Source organism: Oncorhynchus clarkii, chromosome 11 (assembly GCF_045791955.1).
Source record: "Oncorhynchus clarkii lewisi isolate Uvic-CL-2024 chromosome 11, UVic_Ocla_1.0, whole genome shotgun sequence".
NCBI lineage: Eukaryota > Metazoa > Chordata > Actinopteri > Salmoniformes > Salmonidae > Oncorhynchus > Oncorhynchus clarkii.
Genome location: NC_092157.1, coordinates 19,433,313 through 19,453,795, shown reverse-complemented (window position 1 = coordinate 19,453,795; position 20,483 = coordinate 19,433,313). Strand labels below are relative to the sequence as shown.

The 20,483-nt window shown below is 44.2% G+C and overlaps 2 protein-coding genes and 1 non-coding gene across 4 annotated transcripts in view; 1 reads left to right on the top strand and 2 right to left on the bottom strand.

Moving 5' to 3' along the window:
* LOC139420328 (E3 ubiquitin-protein ligase MARCHF6-like) overlaps positions 1 to 430 on the bottom strand; it is a 35,364-nt gene extending 34,934 nt beyond the window's left edge. The window contains exon 1 of one of the 2 annotated variants that reach the window (XM_071170310.1): positions 34 to 430. In XM_071170310.1, coding sequence (XP_071026411.1) covers positions 34 to 52 — 19 coding nt within the window. In that variant the 5' untranslated portion in view covers positions 53 to 430. The remainder of the gene's footprint in view (positions 1 to 33) is intronic. The other variant, XM_071170311.1, reaches the window with a different exon arrangement.
* A 301-nt stretch (positions 431 to 731) lies between these two features.
* On the top strand, positions 732 to 805 carry trnat-agu (transfer RNA threonine (anticodon AGU)). The gene has a single exon. It is a non-coding gene; the product is annotated as a tRNA-Thr (tRNA).
* A 12,348-nt stretch (positions 806 to 13,153) lies between these two features.
* LOC139420666 (cAMP-dependent protein kinase inhibitor alpha) lies at positions 13,154 to 19,085 on the bottom strand. Its single transcript, XM_071170881.1, has 3 exons — positions 18,941 to 19,085; positions 15,084 to 15,261; positions 13,154 to 14,451 (listed from the first exon to the last, which is right to left on the bottom strand). The coding sequence occupies exons 2-3, from the start codon at positions 15,232 to 15,234 to the stop codon at positions 14,375 to 14,377; spliced, it is 228 nt and encodes a 75-aa protein (XP_071026982.1). The 5' UTR covers positions 15,235 to 15,261; positions 18,941 to 19,085; the 3' UTR covers positions 13,154 to 14,374.
* Between the last annotated feature and the right edge of the window lie 1,398 nt (positions 19,086 to 20,483).

The window sequence follows — 20,483 nt, the reverse complement described above, 5'->3', positions numbered from 1 at the left end:
GTAACGTTAGACTGACTGTAAAATTACATTTACCTTCATCTGCCGTTTCCATTTTACTGGATGACGCGCTCCCCTCTCTGTAGCAGTAGTTTGCTATCGCAAACCCATTCACAACGCGAAGGCCAGTGTTTTTAGCGGATTTGGAATAGACTAGCTAGCTAGCTATCCTTGATAAAATGGTGTCCACTTTGATGGACACTAGAATCACAGTCTTGACTTGTTTCGTGACACGCGCAGTCAGAACACGATCGAGGTTCCTTTTCACTGCAAGCCGATGTATGTTCGACCGGTAGCGGTTGTCAAACGGAGATCAATAGCAAGCATAGCTAGCTACCTTTTACTTTTAAATTCAACACGATCAAGGCGACGATTAGGTACCTAGCCAGATCTCTTTGACCCGTCACAACATTGATGCCTTGCGACAGTGTGCGCCGCTTTCTGGCCGCGGTGGCAGCTTTTGGATTTGGTCACGTAATGTTACGTGGGGCTTGTGTTTTCTGACACGTGTAGATAGTGACACCCTGAGGTATTTAGCTGTTACTGCATCATACCAATATGTGACTGAATACCATTTTCCTTTAGATTGATGTCTGATCCACTACTTTACACCGTTCTGGTCTTTACAGTTCATACCGGAATGTAATGTGGTAACTGCACACAGTAAACCTTACAAATCCTCACATTACCAAAGGTCAAGTATGAGTAACTTATGTCATACCAATTACATCACTGGCGCTGTGGCTTAGTTGGTTAAAGCGCCTGTCTAGTAAACAGGAGATCCTGAGTTCGAATCTCAGCAGTGCCTTTTTGAGACGGTAAATTAATACAGTTCGGAAGTGTCCCAGCTGAAACAGGTTGATGCGACTTGAATGATTATTACACGTTTGTATTTTCTACACTCAAAAAGCGCTTTTTAAATCGTTCAATTTTTTTGGGAATGAACTTCAGACTGGGTAAGAACGAATGTAACTCACGCTATTTGAACAGGGCGTTCCTTGCGGTCAGCAGGTGACCAGGATTCACATGATTATCTTCAGCCTCAGAAGAAAAACTAAAGCGGGAAGGAAAAGTCCCCGTTTCAGAGTATGAGTTTTAGCCAGAAATAACAATAACGTGGCCAAATAAGTGTTCTATTAAATAAATAGTAACACTCAAATCCCAATTTTAGCCATTGCCTAAGCCCTTCAAATAAAATATAAAAAAATGTATTCAGTAAACGGTACGGTCTGGTACCGCATCACGGCAAAATAAATAGTGGGGGAACTGTACCAGTAAAGCATGAGCCTATCACAATAACAAAATGTCAAGAAAACTAGGCTATTACACCACTTGTAAAAAAAATATTCCACATGTCAGAGGGATGAAAATGGAGCGAATGGACTTGAATACGGATGGTATAGCCTACCTATACTAAATGCGATGTGGTTCCACGAAAACACTGACATTTTGCCAATGCAGAGACGTGTGGCTGATTTCACAGACGAGCGCTGACAGCACTGGTCTCATAATTTCGGGCCTAATGACAATCGCGAAATGCCATTATGCTATTTTGTGTAACAGATGTCTCTTTCCATGCACCTCTGTTTGGAGGCTGGAAATATGTTGCAGTTGGATGAACGTGCACGGTCAGCCTAGAAAAGCGTTGGGGTCGGGTACAACTATTACCCAGTGGTGTAAAGTACTTAGGTACAAATACTTTCAAGTACTACTTAAGTCTTTTTTGGGGGTTTATGTACTTTACTTGACTATTTGTATTTTTGACTTTTACTTCACTACATTCCTAAAGAAAATAATGTACTTTTTACTCCATACATTAGGCCTCCATTGTAAATAAGAATGTGTTCTTTACTGACGTGCCTAGTTAAATTAAGGTTAAATAATCATTTACTGGTTGAAATCTGGTAGGGACCTCTTATAACCAGTCATAAATATACATTTTGGGGGTAGGTAAACGCAGTGGTGGAAAAAGTTCCTAGTTGTCATACTTGAGTAAAAGTAAAGATACCTTAATAGAAAATGACTCAAGTAAAAGTGAAAGTAATCCAGTAAAATTCTACTTCAGTAAAAGTCTAAAAGTTTTGGGTTTTAAATATACAGAAGTATCAAAAGTAAATGTAATTGCTAAAATATACTTAAGTATCAAAAGTAAAAGTACAAATAATACAAAATTCCTTGTATTAAGCAAACCAAATGTCACAATTTTCTCGTTTTTTAAATGTATGGATTGCCTGGGGCACACTCCAACACTCAGACATCACTTACAAACAAAGCATTTGAGTCCACCAGATCAGACGCAGTAGGGATGGCGAGGGATGTTCTCTCGATAAGTGTGTGAATTTAACAATTTTCTCTCCCGCTAAGCATTCAAAATGTAACGAGTACTTTTGGGTGTCAGGAAAAATGTTGTCAAAAATATAAATAGTAAAGTACAGATACCCCCCAAAACGACTCAAGTAGTACTTTAAAGTATTCATACTTAAAAGTACTTTACACCATTGGGTAAACGTAGTTGTACCTGATCTCAACGCTTTCTCACTAAATCATACTTACCAGAAGTCCACTGGCACTTGCAAAAAAAAGATGATTCTGTACAATTTGTTCATATTGGTAAAGCGCCGAGTAACTATTGCCACTTGCAGTGTAAATTCGAATGCCCATTCCGCGCAAAAAAACCGTAAAAATGTAAATTCTCATTCATTGAAAATGAAGATTAGTGGCTCAATTAAATCCAACCCGCATTGAAGTAGTTACGCAGTATGTATTTTTCCAATAGTCAAATTAACTCATGGATTGGGCTTGGGTACAGTATAAAAACCAACAACTACTATCAGGGCGACCCCTCTCACAGGCATGATTTCACTTTAAGAATTAGAATTGTGTGGACACAGGATGAATATTGAAAATAAAGGAATTGAAGAAAATCTGCTCCATTAGCCAGAAGAGGACAGGCCACCCCTCCGAGCCTGGTTCCTCTCTAGGTTTCTTCCTATGTTCCAGCCTTTCTAGGGAGTTTCTCCTAGCCACCGTGCCTCTACATCGCATTGCTTGCTCTCTGGGGTTTTAGGCTTGGTTTCTTATAAGCACGTTGTGACAACTGCTGATGTAAAAAGGGCCTTTATAAAAGTGTTTGATTGATTGATTATAACTCACAAACATTCAACAATGAGTCAACTGTTTTAACAGACTGCACCACCAATCAGTCAAAGTGGTTTGAAAAACAATACGGGTTGACCATTGTCACCTATTTCATGTTACAATGGCTGTAGCTATGCATAGAAACGTATAATCCTCATAGCCTACATGATTTTCTCCTTTGTAAAAGCACGTAAAAGGGAAAGATGAATGGATCAAAGTACAGAGAGATCCTTAATGAAAACCTGCTGCAGAATGCTTAGGACCTCAGATTTGGGGTGACCTTCCAACAGGACAACGACCCTAAGCACAAAGCCAAGACAAAGCAGAAGTAGCTTTGAGACAAGTCTCTGAATGAACTTGAGTGGCCCAGCCAGAGCCTGGACTTGAACCCGATCTCACATCTCTGGAGAGACCTGAAAATAGCTGTGCAGTTGTAACAGTTGTTGAAGTACTATGTGAATTTCACCAGGTTCATATATCAATATGTTGTGTTGATTTGTTATGCATGCCTGCATCCTGGGAGAAGGGGAGTGTGTACTTACGTTTTGCCCGGCGTGCTCGTGCTCAAATCATTTTGATGCACTGAGAGAGGTAGGCACGCTTTTTCTGTCTTCAGAAAAGTTTGATTCTTTTAAGTACAAAGTCATACACACAATGTTTTGTTCATGAATAATGATGTATATTTAGAGGTTACTCATAAATGGATGGTATTGTTAAGATGCACTTGTAATTGTACTTTTTAGGATGATATCAATATTCTGAATTCAACATGTGGTTAATAGCTAGCTAAGGTATTAGCAGGCTATTGTATGTGTGAACGATGGCTAGCTCCTCGAATGATCCCAGTCCCTCCTATTGTGCATCTGTTGTAGAAAGAGGCGACGATTCTCAGAACAGATGTGCTCTACAAATGTTTTATTTCCTTTTGGATGCAGGTATGTGGTTTTATCAATGTAAAATATGTTATGTATAATAAGGAGAGAGTGTATTAATTTTTGTATTCCAAAATCATTTTGATGCACTGAGAGAGAAAGAGGCGACGATTCTCAGAACAGATGTGCTCTACAAATGTTTTATTTCCTTTTGGATGCAGATGCAAGATGCAGAGAGTCAGTTCTGCTTGATTAAAACTACCTGATCTCCAAAGTCCACGTTTATGGTCTCTATCAACCACACACAACGCAGAGTTACAGCGGTGTAGTATAGCACCGGCTACATTGGTGCCTTCTAGACCCGGATTCATCGTTGATCGACGTCAGCTCAATCACCGCGGCGCTGCTGCTCTAGAGACTAAAAATATCATTGAGGTACTCTTGCCGCCTTGTGGCAGAAATCGGAACTACAGTTTTTTTTCTTTTCTTTTTTTCTGACAACGATGTATTGAGAGCGCTGTTTATCGTTAACCAACATAGAAGTGTGTTCATCAACAGACATTTTAACGTAACTTTAGTGGCATGGCATCTTATAATGGTGATGAACCCAAATTCACTGCTGGGAGGGGGAGGTTTTTCTCATACTCTGATCAAACCCCGGTAAAGTGTGTAGGTGCAGGAGGTTCCCCCATGTTTTGCTCCACAAAAAAATTGGATGAAAGCCCTTCATCTAGTGTTAATCCAAATGCCCCTGTAGATGGTCTAGCTGAGCTGGTCACTCAGCTAGCCCGGGAAATAGGGAGCTCCATTAGGGAAGAACTACAGAGTGGCAGGTCCAGTACTTATGAGCCACCAGTAAGTACAGAAAAGATAAGTGATCATCATTCAGACTCAGTAGGATATGTAGATCTCAGTCAAATTAAGTTCATCATGCAATCAGACATAAAGGAACCTCCTACATATAGAGGAGATGGTACAGACAAATGCTCCATTCATGAATGGGAGGAGTTGATGAGAATATACTTGAGGAGAAAGGGTTGTCTTGTTGGGGAACAATCAGATGAGTTGATTAGTCGATTATCTGGCAAAGCAAGAGACATGGTAAAGATAAATTTACGCAATGAGACAACAGTTGATCCTACAGAGAAGCCAGAGATTGTATTTGACATTCTGAAACAGAATTTCAGTGAATTGGCCTATTCGTGCATGCCCTTGGCTGATTTTTACAATACTAAACCTGTACCCGGAGAGGCTGTTATGGAGTACTGGGTTCGATTGAACAAGGCTGTAGATGTCGCTGACGAGGGCCTTAAGAGACAAGGACAGAAGATTGACAGCTCCAACTCTGATGTCGTTAGGATGTTTGTAACATACTGCCCTGACCCCAAACTGGCAGCAGTATTCCAATACAAGTCTGCTGAGAAATGGACTGCGAGTGAAGTACAGGAGAGAATCTATGAACATGAACGCCGCAGGAAGGCCACCATGTGTCAATCTACCGCTGTATCCTCAAAGCAAGTAACAGTACATCCCCAGATAACTCCATGTGAAGGCGGGGTCAATGCTGGTACGTGCAGTGACACTTCTCTCACATCAAGCGCCAAACAAGATGGGCAGAGTGCAAGTATCGAGAGACTCATTCACCTGCTTGAACGTACCTTAGAGAAGAGCATACCACCCGTTATGGTTTCACAGACACAGGCCAAGGCACCATCTTTCCCCACCCAGCCCTTCAGGCGTAGGGAATGCAGGGTTTGTGGCTCAACAGATCACTCCACTGTGATGCACTGTAGACATGAGAACCTGTGCCTCCTGTGCTTTTCCCCAGATCATTGGAAGTCAAATTGTCCTAAACCGGGGGAACGCTATGCCAATCCCGGTGGTGAAAGACGCCCACCACAACAGCAGAGAAACTCACCACCACAGCAGCAACCGTTAAACTGACACGCCCACAGGTGAAGGGGGGAAATGTGGGTGTTCAACTGTCTACCCCCAAGAAAGAATTTGATCTTGAGAAAACGTATGAGATTTTGTGCTCTGATGCGAAAGAAGGAGAGAAAATTGTTATGTTAGGTTCACAAGAAGTTGAGGCTTTTTCAGATTTGTTTTACACCTCTGTGTCTGTACATGGGAAAGTGCAGCTTAAGGGCATGCTTGACACTGGGTCTATGGCCTGTACATTAAGTGAACATGCGGAGCAGAGACTTTTGGAAGCAGGTGCCCTTCCTCAGCATTATCAGCCTCCCACAGAGTTAGTATTAGTGGGGTGTGGGGGGAAGAAGACCTCAACAAAGTGTTTCTATGATTTGGAGATGCAAATCTATGGGATTGATGTTAAAGTGCCCACTCTAGTTGTTCCTGGACAGCGTGATGATCTCATCCTGGGATCGAATGTCATTAAGCATCTATTGCATGAGATGAAAGGCACGGATGAATACTGGAAGCTCGTCAACAACATGGATGGCCAGACCCACTCACCAGAGGGTGAGCAGTTTCTGCAGATGATGACAAGTGTCACAAGATGGAAGGGACAGCAAGTCGATGGCAAGATTGGGACAGTGAAGCTCACTCAAGCTGTGACTCTTTCGCCCAAGACTGAACACTTAGTTTGGGGTAAACTTCCTAAAAATGTGGCATTGTCTCCAGGCAGCACTGTAATAGTCGAACCTACCAGGTCAAAGGTCATGCCCAGAAACATACTCGTGGGTAGAGTTATTACACCCATGTGGGGAGATGGCTGGGTGCCTTTAAAGGTAGTAAACTGTTCTGACAAACATCTCACCCTAAGACGTAACATGAAGTTGGCAGATGTGTCTACATGCTTGGCTGTTGAGGATGCAACAATATTTCAGGGCCTTCATGAGGTGAGGAAAACCCCAATGGAACAGAAGCAGGATGACAATGGCTGCCACAATCTGAAACAAAGACTGTCTGATCTAGGATTAGTAGACATTGACATTGATGGATGCCAGGTAGCTGACCAGTGGAAGGAAAAGCTTGTGAATACCATCACAAAATATGAAGACATCTTCTCAAGACATAATCTGGACTGCGGAGAAGCCAGGGGTTATGTTCACCGTATCCACCTGGTTGATGACAGACCCTTCCGGCTACCATACAGAAGAGTTCCGCCTGCTCATTACCTGAAGCTGAGGAAGGTATTGACAGATATGGAAGAAGTAGGTCTTATACGCAAGTCAGTTAGTGAGTATGCCTCCCCTTTAGTCATGGTATGGAAGAAAGACGGGAGTCTGAGGTTATGCACTGACTTCAGGTGGATGAATGCACGAACGGTGAAGGACGCTCATCCCCTTCCTCATCAAGCAGATTGCCTCGCAGCCCTTGGTGGCAGTGCATTTTTCAGCACCATGGACTTGACCTCAGGATTTTATAACATTCCAGTTCACGAAGAGGACAAGAAGTACACAGCCTTTACCACACCAATGGGACTTTATGAGTACAATCGCATGCCACAAGGTCTGTGTAACAGCCCGGCCTCTTTCATGAGAATGATGTTGAGTATATTTGGGGACCTAAACTTCTCAAATCTCCTTTGTTACTTAGATGACTTGTTGGTCTTTGCACCCACCGAGGAACAGGCTCTACAGCGACTTGAAGTTGTGTTTAGCCGTCTAAGAGCCAACAATCTCAAGCTAGCACCCAAAAAATGCCACTTTCTACGAAGAACAGTGAAATTCCTCGGACATATCATTAAAGAGGACGGTGTGTCAGTGGATCCTGAGAAGGTGGAGGCCATTGCCAAGATGAGCCAAGCTCAGCTGATGGAGGCAGATGGATGCACTCCCTCTGCTCGGAGGCTGAAATCCTTCTTGGGTATGGTATTATATTACCAGCACTTCATTCCTGACTGTTCTGCTATAGCCAGACCTTTGTTTGCACTCACTGGGGGTCAAAAGAGAAGAGGAAGAGATGGGAAGAAGGGCAACAGTGGGATTTTCCGGAAGCTGACGCTATCGGATTGGACTGAGGAGTGTGTCGTTGCATTCCAGAAGCTGAAGGATGCTCTTTTGAATTGTGTCATGCTAGCTCACCCTGATTTCGAGAGGCCGTTCATTCTCTTCACTGACGCTTCCTTGGATGGTCTTGGGGCTGTGCTTTGCCAAGTACCTGAAGGTGAAGATAAGGCAAGGCCCATAGCATTTGCGAGCAAGACACTGAGTAAGTCGCAGAGAAGGTACCCGGCACACAGACTTGAATTTCTAGCACTGAAATGGAGTGTGTGTGAGAAATTCAGTCACTGGCTTAAGGGGCACGAGTTCACTGTCTGGACAGATAGTAACCCGTTAACGTACATCATGACAAAACCCAAGCTGGACGCTTGCGAGCAAAGATGGGTTGCCAAGCTGGCACCGTACAACTTTGATTTGAAGCGTATCCCAGGCAGCAAGAACACAGTAGCAGATGCACTGAGCCGCGATCCCTTTGCAGTGACTGTCGCGCAGAGACTGATGAGGGAGTCCTACCTAGCACTTCTGTCTGAGGCTGTTGGGACACTGAATGATGATGTCCAAGATGCCTTCCGTTGGGCTTCTTATCCCCAGGAGATAACCTCTTTGACCACTGCTGAAGTGAAGGCCATATGTCAGCTCCATATTGACTGGGAATGTTCAATGGAGATGCAAGCAATCCAGCTTGGTTCCAACACCCAACGGCTGCTTTCTCCTGGTATTGACACTTTGCCTGAACTCTCGCACGAGGAACTTCGAGATTTCCAGCTGCAAGACTCTGTGACTTCCAAGGTCATCCCTTTCGTCTTCAATAAGAAACGGCCCACCAGACGAGATCGATACAGTGTTTCTTCTAAAGTGTTGTTGCTGATGAAACAGTGGGATCGCTTGATCCTAAGAGAGGGAGTTCTGTATCGTGTCATTAAGGAGAGTCACACAAACCGGAGAAGGTTCCAGTATGTCTTGCCAGAGGTGTTGAGACTCAAAGCGATGACTGGCATTCACGACCTTGCAGGACATCAAGGCCAAGCTAGAACTCTAGCTCTGGCCAGGCAGAGATTTTTCTGGCCGGCAATGGAGAGAGACATCAAGGAGTATGTGCGCTGCTGCCAGAGATGCGTTCTAGCAAAGACACCAGAGCCAGCGGCTAGAGCCCCGTTAGAGAGCATCAAAACTTGCTCTCCCATGGAGTTGGTGTGTTTGGATTTTTGGACAGCGGAAGACAGTAAGAAGAACTCAGTTGATGTTCTGGTGGTGACTGACCACTTCACTAAACTTGCCCATGCATGGCCATGCAGAAACCAGACAGCCAAGCAAGTAGCTCGTAAACTGTGGGATCATGTCTTCTGTGTCTACGGCTTTGCATCAAGGATCCATACTGATCAAGGCGCAAATTTTGAGAGTGAGCTAATAGCAGAACTGCTTAAGCTCTCCGGTGTCCAAAAGTCCAGAACCACAGCATATCACCCAATGGGGAATGGAGAAACTGAACGCTTCAACAGGACTTTAGGTAGCATGCTCAGGAGTCTGCCCTTGAAAACCAAAGAACATTGGCCTGAACAAATCCAGTCATTAACATTTGCCTACAATGCCACTGTTCACGAGACTACGGGCTATGCTCCATTCTTTCTCATGTTTGGTAGAGTCCCTCGGCTACCAGTGGATGTTATGTTCCGCAATGTTTTGGATGACTCCAGTGTTGTGGATTGCAACAAGTATGTCGAGACTCTGATCACTGGGCTGAAGGAAGCTATGAGTGTTGCCCAAAGGCACACTGACAAGCAACAGAGACGACAAGGTCGGGAGTATGACAAGCGGGTTAAAGGCATCGGTTTGTCCATGGGGGATCGTGTCCTCATCGCCAACAAGGGTGAAAGGGGCCGCCGCAAGTTGGCTGACAAGTGGAACCCCGAGATTTTCACAGTGACTTCAGTCAATCCACAAACTCACACGTACATAATCCAAGATCGTTATGGCAGAGAGAAAGTGGTTCACAGGAATCTACTGCTGCAGGTGAATTTCCTGCCATTTGAAATTGATGATTCAGTACACTTCAATGACAGTGATGCTGCAGGGCCTTCAATCAATGTAGATGCAGGAGAGGCCACCCACTCCGGCGATGGACTGGACAGGGAAGACATGGAGGACTCTGGGGAGGAAAGTGCATCCTGGCTGGCGGAGGATTCAAGCGATTACTCCGAACTCTGGACATCGGATGGAAAGTCAGACCCAGAAGAACCTTGTTTTCTTGAGGAAAATGACCGGGGAAGCACCTCTGAGATTCTGGAGCTGATTCCTTCAAACTCACCTCTGATCAATGATCTAAGGCCAGAGCCACCGTTAGTTACTATGACCCCTAGCCCAGTGGCAGGTCGCACAAGGGCGGGGAGGGTAGTTAAACCAGTAAAGAGACTAATAGAGTCAACCCACCAGAAGGTGTAAGTTTAACATAGTACAGAGATGATTTAGTACAGGATTTTTTTTTAAGGCTAAGAATGTAGATATAGTGTAAGAGGCACTATGCATCTAGGGGCAGTTGAAGGCTTGACCAACTTTCGCTTGCCCTGAACCCTATGGGTAGCTTTGAGCTGAATTCAGAATTAAGCCTTGAGCTTGGTAGGTTATTTTGTTGTTTTACAAGGTTGGTGAAATTCAGGAGGGGTGAATGTAACAGTTGTTGAAGTACTATGTGAATTTCACCAGGTTCATATATCAATATGTTGTGTTGATTTGTTATGCATGCCTGCATCCTGGGAGAAGGGGAGTGTGTACTTACGTTTTGCCCGGCGTGCTCGTGCTCAAATCATTTTGATGCACTGAGAGAGGTAGGCACGCTTTTTCTGTCTTCAGAAAAGTTTGATTCTTTTAAGTACAAAGTCATACACACAATGTTTTGTTCATGAATAATGATGTATATTTAGAGGTTACTCATAAATGGATGGTATTGTTAAGATGCACTTGTAATTGTACTTTTTAGGATGATATCAATATTCTGAATTCAACATGTGGTTAATAGCTAGCTAAGGTATTAGCAGGCTATTGTATGTGTGAACGATGGCTAGCTCCTCGAATGATCCCAGTCCCTCCTATTGTGCATCTGTTGTAGAAAGAGGCGACGATTCTCAGAACAGATGTGCTCTACAAATGTTTTATTTCCTTTTGGATGCAGGTATGTGGTTTTATCAATGTAAAATATGTTATGTATAATAAGGAGAGAGTGTATTAATTTTTGTATTCCAAAATCATTTTGATGCACTGAGAGAGAAAGAGGCGACGATTCTCAGAACAGATGTGCTCTACAAATGTTTTATTTCCTTTTGGATGCAGATGCAAGATGCAGAGAGTCAGTTCTGCTTGATTAAAACTACCTGATCTCCAAAGTCCACGTTTATGGTCTCTATCAACCACACACAACGCAGAGTTACAGCGGTGTAGTATAGCACCGGCTACACAGTGACGCTCCCCATCCAACCTGACAGAGCTTGAGAGGATCTGCAGAGAAGAACGGGAGAAACTCCCCAAATACAGGTCTGCCAAGCTTGTAGCGTCATACCCAAGAAGACTCAAATCAAATCAAAGTTTGTCACGTGCGCCAAATATAACAGGTGTAGACTGTACAGTGAAATGCTTACTAACAAGCCCTAACCAACAGCACAATTTTTAAGTAAATATTAGGTAAACAATAGATAAGTAAAGAAATAAAAACAAAACAGTAAAATGACAGTGAAAATAACAGCAACGAGGCTATATACAGGTGGTACCAGTACAGAGTCAATATGAGGGGGCTCTGGTTAGTTGGACTAATTCAGGTAATATGTACATGTAGTTAAAGTGACTATGCATAGGTGATAAACAGAGAGTAGCAGCAGAGTAAAAGAGGGGGTTGGCGGTTGGGGGGTGGAGGGACACAATGCAAATAGTCCGGGTAGCCAATATGTGGGGGCACCGGTTAGTCGGGCTAATTGAGGTAATATGTACATGAATGTATAGTTAAAGTGACTGTGCATAGATGATAAACAGAGAGTAGCAGCAGAGTAAAAGAGGGGGTTCTGGGGGGAATGGCCCTAGCCCTCACCCTCCGATCCAACAGGTCTCAGACGTGCTCAATGGGATTGAGTTGGGATTGATTGCTGGCCATGGCAGAACACTGACATTCCTGTCTTGCAGGAAATCACGCACAGAACGAGCAGTATGGCTGTTGGCATTATCATGCTAGAGGGTCAGGTCAGGATGAGCCTGCAGGAAGGGTACCACATGTGGAAGGAGGATGTCGTCTCTGTAACACACAGCGTTGAGACTACCTGTAATGACAACAAGCTCAGTCCGATGATGCTGTGACACACTACGCCAGACCATGATGGACCCTCCACCTCCAAATCGATCCAGAGTACAGGCCTCGGTGTAACGCTCATTTCTTTGACAATAAACGCGATTCCGACCATCACCCCTGGTGAGACCAAACTGCGACTGTCTGGTCCAGCGACGGTGGGTTTGTGCCCATAGGCGACGTTGTTGCCGGTGATGTCTGGTGATGACCTGCCTACAACAGGCCTACAAGCCCTCAGTCTAGCCTCTCTCAGCCTATTGCGGACAGTCTGAGCACTGATGGAGGGATTGTGCGTTCCTGGTGTAACTCGGCCAGTTGTTGTTGCCATGCTGTACCTGTCCCGCAGGTGTGATGTTCAGATGTACCAATCCTGTGCAGGTGTTGTTACACGTGGTCTGGCACTGCGATCAGCTGTCCATACTGTCGTTATATTACGTACTGTCAGGGGTTGATTTACACATTGATCACCCGAGGCAAGCCAGGAGAGCCCTCATAATAGTGGGCTGGTCCTTCATTAATATATCAAACGTATGGGCGAGCCAATGTTCCAATTTCTAATGATAATAGGGGTGACATAGACGCATCCTGATAAAAGTTGAGCTAACAGCACATTGCTAGGTCTTATCAAACCTGTTGTAACCAGGGGCTGTATAGCTCTACTGGTGTTGAAGACTTTGAAGCTATCCAGATGACCCTTAACATCTGGACTGAGCTGAGAGACATGGCAGTGGAACAGAGTGGAGCTGGCTGTCACCAAGTCTGAACTGCAATGCCAAAAAAACAATGTAGACCACAAGACCGTGTTGACCACAAGAGGGAGCCACTGGCAATAAACTCACTCGTCTCCTATCAATGATGAATGATCTTTATTTGTACATCCAAACAAACAACTCAACAATGGCGTCGAGCATAGATGTCAGTCTCACCTTCAAAACTAGTGTTCTTCTCGTAACGAGTTACTAATCCAAACTGATTAAATAATCCATTACGGAAATTGTAGCCTATGAATTTGGATTAATAACTTGTTTTATGAAATACAGACAAAAAACAAAACAAAAAAAAGAGTAAGTCACAGCTCAATTCCTGGTACAGTGGGTGAGACAGGACATGACCATGGGACAGTAAACACACTGATCAGCCACACGCTATGGAGGGGACATCAGCTAGCAGTGTACGCTTACATAGCAAACCTGTTGGAGACAAGCAAAACAGTGCAGCGAAATTAACAGACATCTTTTAGTGTCAGTGTGTCCAATTATCACGTCATGACAATGTATATGACATTTTAGTTTCCAACCCCAGTGCCGTGCCTTGTCAAGTCTCTGGTAAAAGAGGTTCTCAAGCTCAGGAGATCACTTGGATAAATGAAGGTTCAATCATTTAGAGAGTGAAAGGAGGTTGTTGTTACTGTAAGGATGTCCACATGATTGACAGGGGGCCTGGGCCAATGGCATCAGGGCAGAGAGGAAAGAGCTGGAGTCAGTGTCCAATCACTGTTCATTGTTACAGTTTAGTTCTGTGTTTAGAGTGGTAACCATAGAGAATCCCCAAGGCGGGTTAGGCAAGTTCCACTTCCTCTATTGAAAACATCTTCTGCCATGTCCCAAACACATTAAATGGCTTCCTTTCCTTTAGGAAGGACCACCGAAAAGTCAATGGGTAAGATTCCACCACATTGTTTTCATCTGTCGTACCATATTACTCCAATTCTGTTCCTTCCCATTCATTCCGTTTCTTCCTCTTTCCTTGAAGTGTACACACTTCAAGGAGAGAGGGGAGAATCGGAACTGGGGTCTTGTCTAATTTCAGCTTCAGTGGTTTAGAAGGAAAGTAGGTAAGGAAAGGGAGCTTTTTAAGACTGTTGGGACGCGGACCAGCACAGAGGGCTCAGTGTGCTGCGGCTGCCTAAGTAAACCCAACAATTCATATTATTGGCTCAGGGCAGAGTTTTGAGAGAAGTTGGGGAGGGACTACTAGACAATAGTAGGGTGAAAGATCAGTTCACAGATTAGAAGTTTGGAAAAAGAGCAGCAGTTTGTCCACTGATGACCACTGATCGTCTGCTAGCCCTCCTACTCTTTACCCCCCTCTTCTGGTTGGGATGAAGAATCTGACGGGGCCTGGCTCTTTTCAGCATCCTCTCCTTCACCTAAGAGAAAGAGAGAGGGGAAGGCAATTCATGCATTAATAATCTGACGTCAGTGAGAGAGAGAAAGAGAGAGAGAGCAGAAGGGTGTTTGAGTTGAGTCATCCGCTAAAGCGACTAGAAGACATATTGACTATGATGTCACCATGTAAATATGGACAGCAGGACAACACTATTGGTGAATCTTAATTGCATACTCCTTCCGTCCTCCCTCCTTGCCTCCTTCTCAAAACCCACTGGAGGAGAAGGTCCTCTGGCTTTCTCATCCAATGGGTTTTGAAAAGAAGGTCAGGAGAGAGGGGTGAGGAATATGCAATTGAGATTCTCCCTATGAGCTATCAAGGGAAACACATGGCTCGTCTGGCCACCTGTCGGTTTCAACTTCCTGCGTTGGCCAAATTGGCATTATCTTGGCATTGTCACACTTTCTCCCATATGTCATGTAAAACAACACATCGCCCCGCTACAGAAAGAGATGAAGAGATAATATAGACCAATTTATAAAACACAGGTCCTGGCAAGTCTGGATTTTGTCTCAAGTTGAAACACCAAATGCCTCTTTCATTAGCTTCCTGACCAACAGGTGAATTATGCTAGCCAAGTTTTGAAACAGAGTGTTTGTCCAATGCTCTCACCGGATTTGTTGATGTTGAGCTGAGCCAGGTCGTGTGATAGGTCGCTGGGTCCCTGTGCCTCAGGGGATTGTGGGATGTCGTGTACGGCGTTCCGTCGGCCGGTCCGCTGTGAAGCGATGAAGTCTTCATATGTCGCCTCCACATCAGTCATAGCTGATACACCTCAACATAGCAGGGCCTGGGAGACAGGGGAACACACACACACACACAATGTAAACACACTTGCAGTCTCCCAGGGCGGTGGAGGGATTACCCTGTGCCATAAACCAGCCATCTGCTGAGCGGAGCCAGAGGGAAAGCCTTGGTGTTTTTTTTTAGTTAGCACCCAGTGCACCCAGTCCCTACAACATAAGTGATATTGCCATGGGGGTTAGGGGGACATGTAATTTATTTAAAATAATAAATAAAAAAATAGCAGGAAATTAGCTTTAAAGTAGCTGTCCAGTGTTTACAGATTTCTATAAATTTGACCTATAATTAATTACAATAAGTGAAATAATTACTTAGTTTTGTTATTATGTTAAAATGCAGCTTTTCTGTGTTGGAAAAGTGTGGGCATACCCCAACAACAGAATGGTGTGGGCATACCCCAACAACAGAATGGTGTGGGCATACCCCAGCAACAGAATGGTGTGGGCATACCCCAGCAACAGAATGGTGTGGGCATACCCCAGCAACAGAATGGTGTGGGCATACCCCAGCAACAGAATGGTGTGGGCATACCCCAGCAACAGAATGGTGTGGGCATACCCCAACAACAGAATGGTGTGGGCATACCCCAACAACAGAATGGTGTGGGCATACCCCAGCAACAGAATGGTGTGGGCATACCCCAACAACAGAATGGTGTGGGCATACCCCAGCAACAGAATGGTGTGGGCATAACCCAGCAACAGAATGGTGTGGGCATACCCCAGCAACAGAATGGTGTGGGCATACCCCAGCAACAGAATGGTGTGGGCATACCCCAACAACAGAATGGTGTGGGCATACCCCAACAACAGAATGGTGTGGGCATACCCCAGCAACAGAATGGTGTGGGCATACCCCAACAACAGAATGGTGTGGGCATACCCCAACAACAGAATGGTGTGGGCATACCCCAACAACAGAATGGTGTGGGCATACCCCAACAACAGAATGGTGTGGGCATACCCCAGCAACAGAATGGTGTGGGCATACCCCAGCAACAGAATGGTGTGGACATACCCCAGCAACAGAATGGTGTGGACATACCCCAGCAACAGAATGGTGTGGACATACCCCAGCAACAGAATGGTGTGGGCATACCCCAGCAACAGAATGGTGTGGGCATACCCCAGCAACAGAATGGTGTGGGCATACCCCAGCAACAGAATGGTGTGGGCATACCCCAACAACAGAATGGTGTGGGCATACCCCAGCAACAGAATGGTATGGGCATACCCCAGCAACAGAATGGTGTGGGCATACCCCAGCAACAGAATGGTGTGGGCATACCCCAACAACAGAATGGTGTGGGCATACCCCAGCAACAGAAGGGTGTGGGCATACCCCAGCAACAGAAGGGTGTGGGCATACCCCAGCAACAGAAGGGTGTGGGCATACCCCAACAACAGAATGGTGTGGGCATACCCCAACAACAGAATGGTGTGGGCATACCCCAACAGCAGAATGGTGTGGGCATACCCCAACAGCAGAATGGTGTGGGCATACCCCAGCAACAGAATGGTGTGGGCATACCCCAACAACAGAATGGTGTGGGCATACCCCAACAACAGAATGGTGTGGGCGTATACCGTTCATTAAAAAAATATTCATGCGAGTAGACTGCTGTTTGGCCATCTCATCCTCCTCAGGAGGCATCATCCTCTATATTGTGTTTTCAAAATACCCCTCAATAGAGGCATAATAAGTAATGTCAAACGACACAGAATTGCAGGAAATGTGTTTTATAAAGTCAATATTTTCACCAATTTCACCCTTGCACTACAAACACACACTTAGTCAGTGGCATTGCCATCACTTACATTACCTTCCCTTATGAACAGTTTAACACCTCTGAATTCAAAAGCAACTTCATTTCTCAATATTCTACAATTATTTGCCCAAAGAAGGAAACACTATTGTTTAGTATTAGCATGCATTGGACAAAATCCAAATCCTTAAACAACATGATTTCATATACAGTAACCATTGCCAGGGAGATTGAGGTTAAGCCCCACTGCTGACATGATAACACCCTATTAGAGAGAGGTTGTACCCAGAATGCAGTGCCAAACCGTGACCGCCGGGTGCTATTTTAGGCCTCTATTCTCCTCTCAGCTGCTTGGCACTCAGCTGTGATGCTCAAAATGGTGTCACCGTGGCAGCGATGGTGAACAGCTGTTGGACTAGTAAACACTGGGTCACTCACTACTAATGAGGAACCCAGTCACCCCACACTGGTCATACACTGGGGTTCCTTTGGATTGGTTGTTATATCAACAATACTTATTTGAGAATAAGGTTAACTTGCAGGGGAAATAAACAATTGATACTAAAACAGAGTATTTGCGTCAAGTATTTATTTGAGTGTTTAAGGTATAAAGACAGCATCTTATTGATATGTCTTAATGTCCTTGTGATCCTGGTCTTGCATATTTGTGTCAGAAGTACAAGATCAGGAATTGGAGGGGGACTGAGAAGGACGACTGATATACAGTCCCTATTACTGTAACTGGGATAGCTGGCATTATCAATACTCATCATCGCTGGTGTGGAAAACACTTTATGCTAAGATTTGAGGCTTAAAGTACAGTATCTTAGAGTCATACTGTACATTCCTTTACTGTGAGAGTTCAATGTGGCGTGTAGGCTACAGGACTGGTTTTAGTGGTGGGACTGGGATGTACCTGGCAATCTGCACTCTGAAATATTCATGTTTTACATAATTTACACACAACAATACACCCGAGGAGCTAAGATCAGCATAGACTATGAGCTCGGTGTGTGTGTGTTTTCCCTGTTCACTGATTGACAAAAGTGTAATCATTACCAAGGAACATGCCATTTGCAAGATGCCAGAGCATGTCCCTGTAGCATTAAGGGCAACAGCCTTCCTAAAATAGCCTTCAGACAAACTGCCTTCAGCTAAATAATTCAACAAGTGAAATGTGTACAGACAGCCACACACATCCTTCAGTATTCATATCTTAATGACCATTACTGATGAACACAGGCTATTTACCATGCAGCATTGAATCTGGTTTTTCATAGGTCTGACGCAATCTGAAGGAACAAATTTGATCCATGGCATTAAAGAAAGTATTTACGGCCAAATCTAGCTAAATAGAAATGTAAGGCTTGGAAATCTCTCATCTGTAAAAAAAAAAAAAACTCCCCTCCCCTCTCGCTCACATTTAATTTACATATGATGACAGACCTGTAGTTGTGTACTCCAGACTGAAGGATGCTCCAAGATGCAATAGGCCTACATATAGTCCAGTCATCTCTGACAAAACCATCCATTCTCAGTATTAATTATAAGGCTTTGGGGAATCATTGCATGGCCATTATGATATGTATCTAGCCTATGTTAATTCATTTCAAACGAATGTACATTAAAGAGCGCGACAGTGCGTGCAATTTGTTGTTACAATGTGTCAACCCTGTAATAGCAAACATCCGGCTGTTTGGCAACACTGTAATCAATTGTGTGGCGATGTTGCATTTGCACAACCAGGCTAAATCAAAACAGCAGAAAATGTCGCTGAGCTATTGACAAAGACTTCTCTAAAAGCTGTAGCTTGACAACCTGTGAGGCAGAGCGAAAGCGGCACCATTTAAACAGGTAACACAAACCGAAATCGAAGCTTGAAATCTCATTAAAATCTTACCTGTGTGTGCTGAGGACTTCCAAACAGAAGCTGCTATGCACGGTCAATCACACAGCGACATGAGGAAGTCGACTGTCGTCTGTGATTTACGTCGCGACTCGCGTCTACAGATGCAACCGGACCTTTCTTGCTGCACGGCGGGCGCAGTGGCCGCACGTAGGGCATGACGTTTGAGCGCTGGGCACAATGGTTCGGTGGTTGGTCACTGCTCGTGCACTGGCTCGTCTGTGCAATTAGACTACTGTAGTGCAAGATGTAGACCTATTTACATTGTATAACGCTATTCGTATTATTTCTTAGGCCTAACAACATTAATTATTACACTAACTCAATAATATAATTCAATATATACTGAACAAAAATATAAACACAACATGCAAAAATGTCAGCGATTTTACTGAGTTTCTGTTCGTTTAAGGAAATCACTAAATTGAAATACATAAATTAGGCTCTATTCTAGGAATTTCCATGATTGGGCAGGGGCGCAGCCATGGGTGGGCCTGGGAGGGCATAGGCCCACCCTCTGGGGAGCCAGGCCCAACCAATCAGACTGAGTTTTCCCCACAAAAGGGCTTTATTACGCACAGAAATGCTCAGTTTCATCAGCTGTCTGGGTTGCTGTTCTCAGGCGATCTCAAAGGTGAAGAAGCCTGGGCTGCAGTGTTTACACCTGGTCTGCGGTTGTGAGGCCAGTTGGATGTACTGCCAAATTCTCTAAAATTACGTTGGAGGTTGGCTTATCGTAGAGAAATGAACATTCAATTCTCTGGCACACTCCTTCAAAACTTGAGACATCTGTGGCATTGTGTTGTGTAACAAAACTGCACATTTTAGAGTGGCCTTTTATTGTCCCCAGGACAAGGTGCACCTGTGTAATGATCAGGCTGTTTAATCAGATTCTTGAAATGCCACACCGGTTAGGTGGATGGATTATCTTGGCAAGGAGAAATGCTCACTAACAGGAATGTACACAGGAATGTGTGCACAACATTGGAGAGAAATAGGCTTTTGTGCATATGGAACATTTCTGGGATCTTTTCTTTCACCTCATGAAACATGGGACCAACACTTGTTGCGTTTTATATTTTTATTTCAGTATATCTACTGGGTGAAATACCACAGTGTGCCATCACAGCAGCAACATTTGTGACCTGTTGCCACAAGAAATCAGGCAACCAGTGAAGAACAAACACCATTGTAAATAGCACTCATATTTATGTTTATTTATTTTCCCTTTTGTACTTGAACTATTTACACATCGTTACAACACTGTATATATACATAATATGACATTTGAAACGCCTCTATTCCTTTGAAACCTTTGTGAGTGTAATGTTTACTGTTCACTTTTGATGGTTTATTTAACTTTTGTTTATTATGTATTTCACATATAAACATAAGTTTACCATTCCAATAGAGCGCTTTAAATGTAATTGAATTGAGAGTGTAGAGAGAGAGAGAGAGAGAGCGGGAGAAAGCGAGAGAGAGCTAGAGAGAGAGAGAGTACTGAGCAGTCAGTGTGTGAGATACTGACCCGCACAGC

What these genes read in the sequence shown, in the direction of transcription:
- LOC139420666 (XM_071170881.1), bottom strand. Translation starts at nt 15,234, where the DNA reads ATGACTGATGTGGAGGCGACATATGAAGACTTCATCGCTTCACAGCGG. An exon ending in GCTCAACATCAACAAATCCG is followed by an intron (nt 14,452 to 15,083) that starts GTGAGAGCATTG and finishes TCTTTCTCTTAG; the next exon opens with GTGAAGGAGAGGATGCTGAA.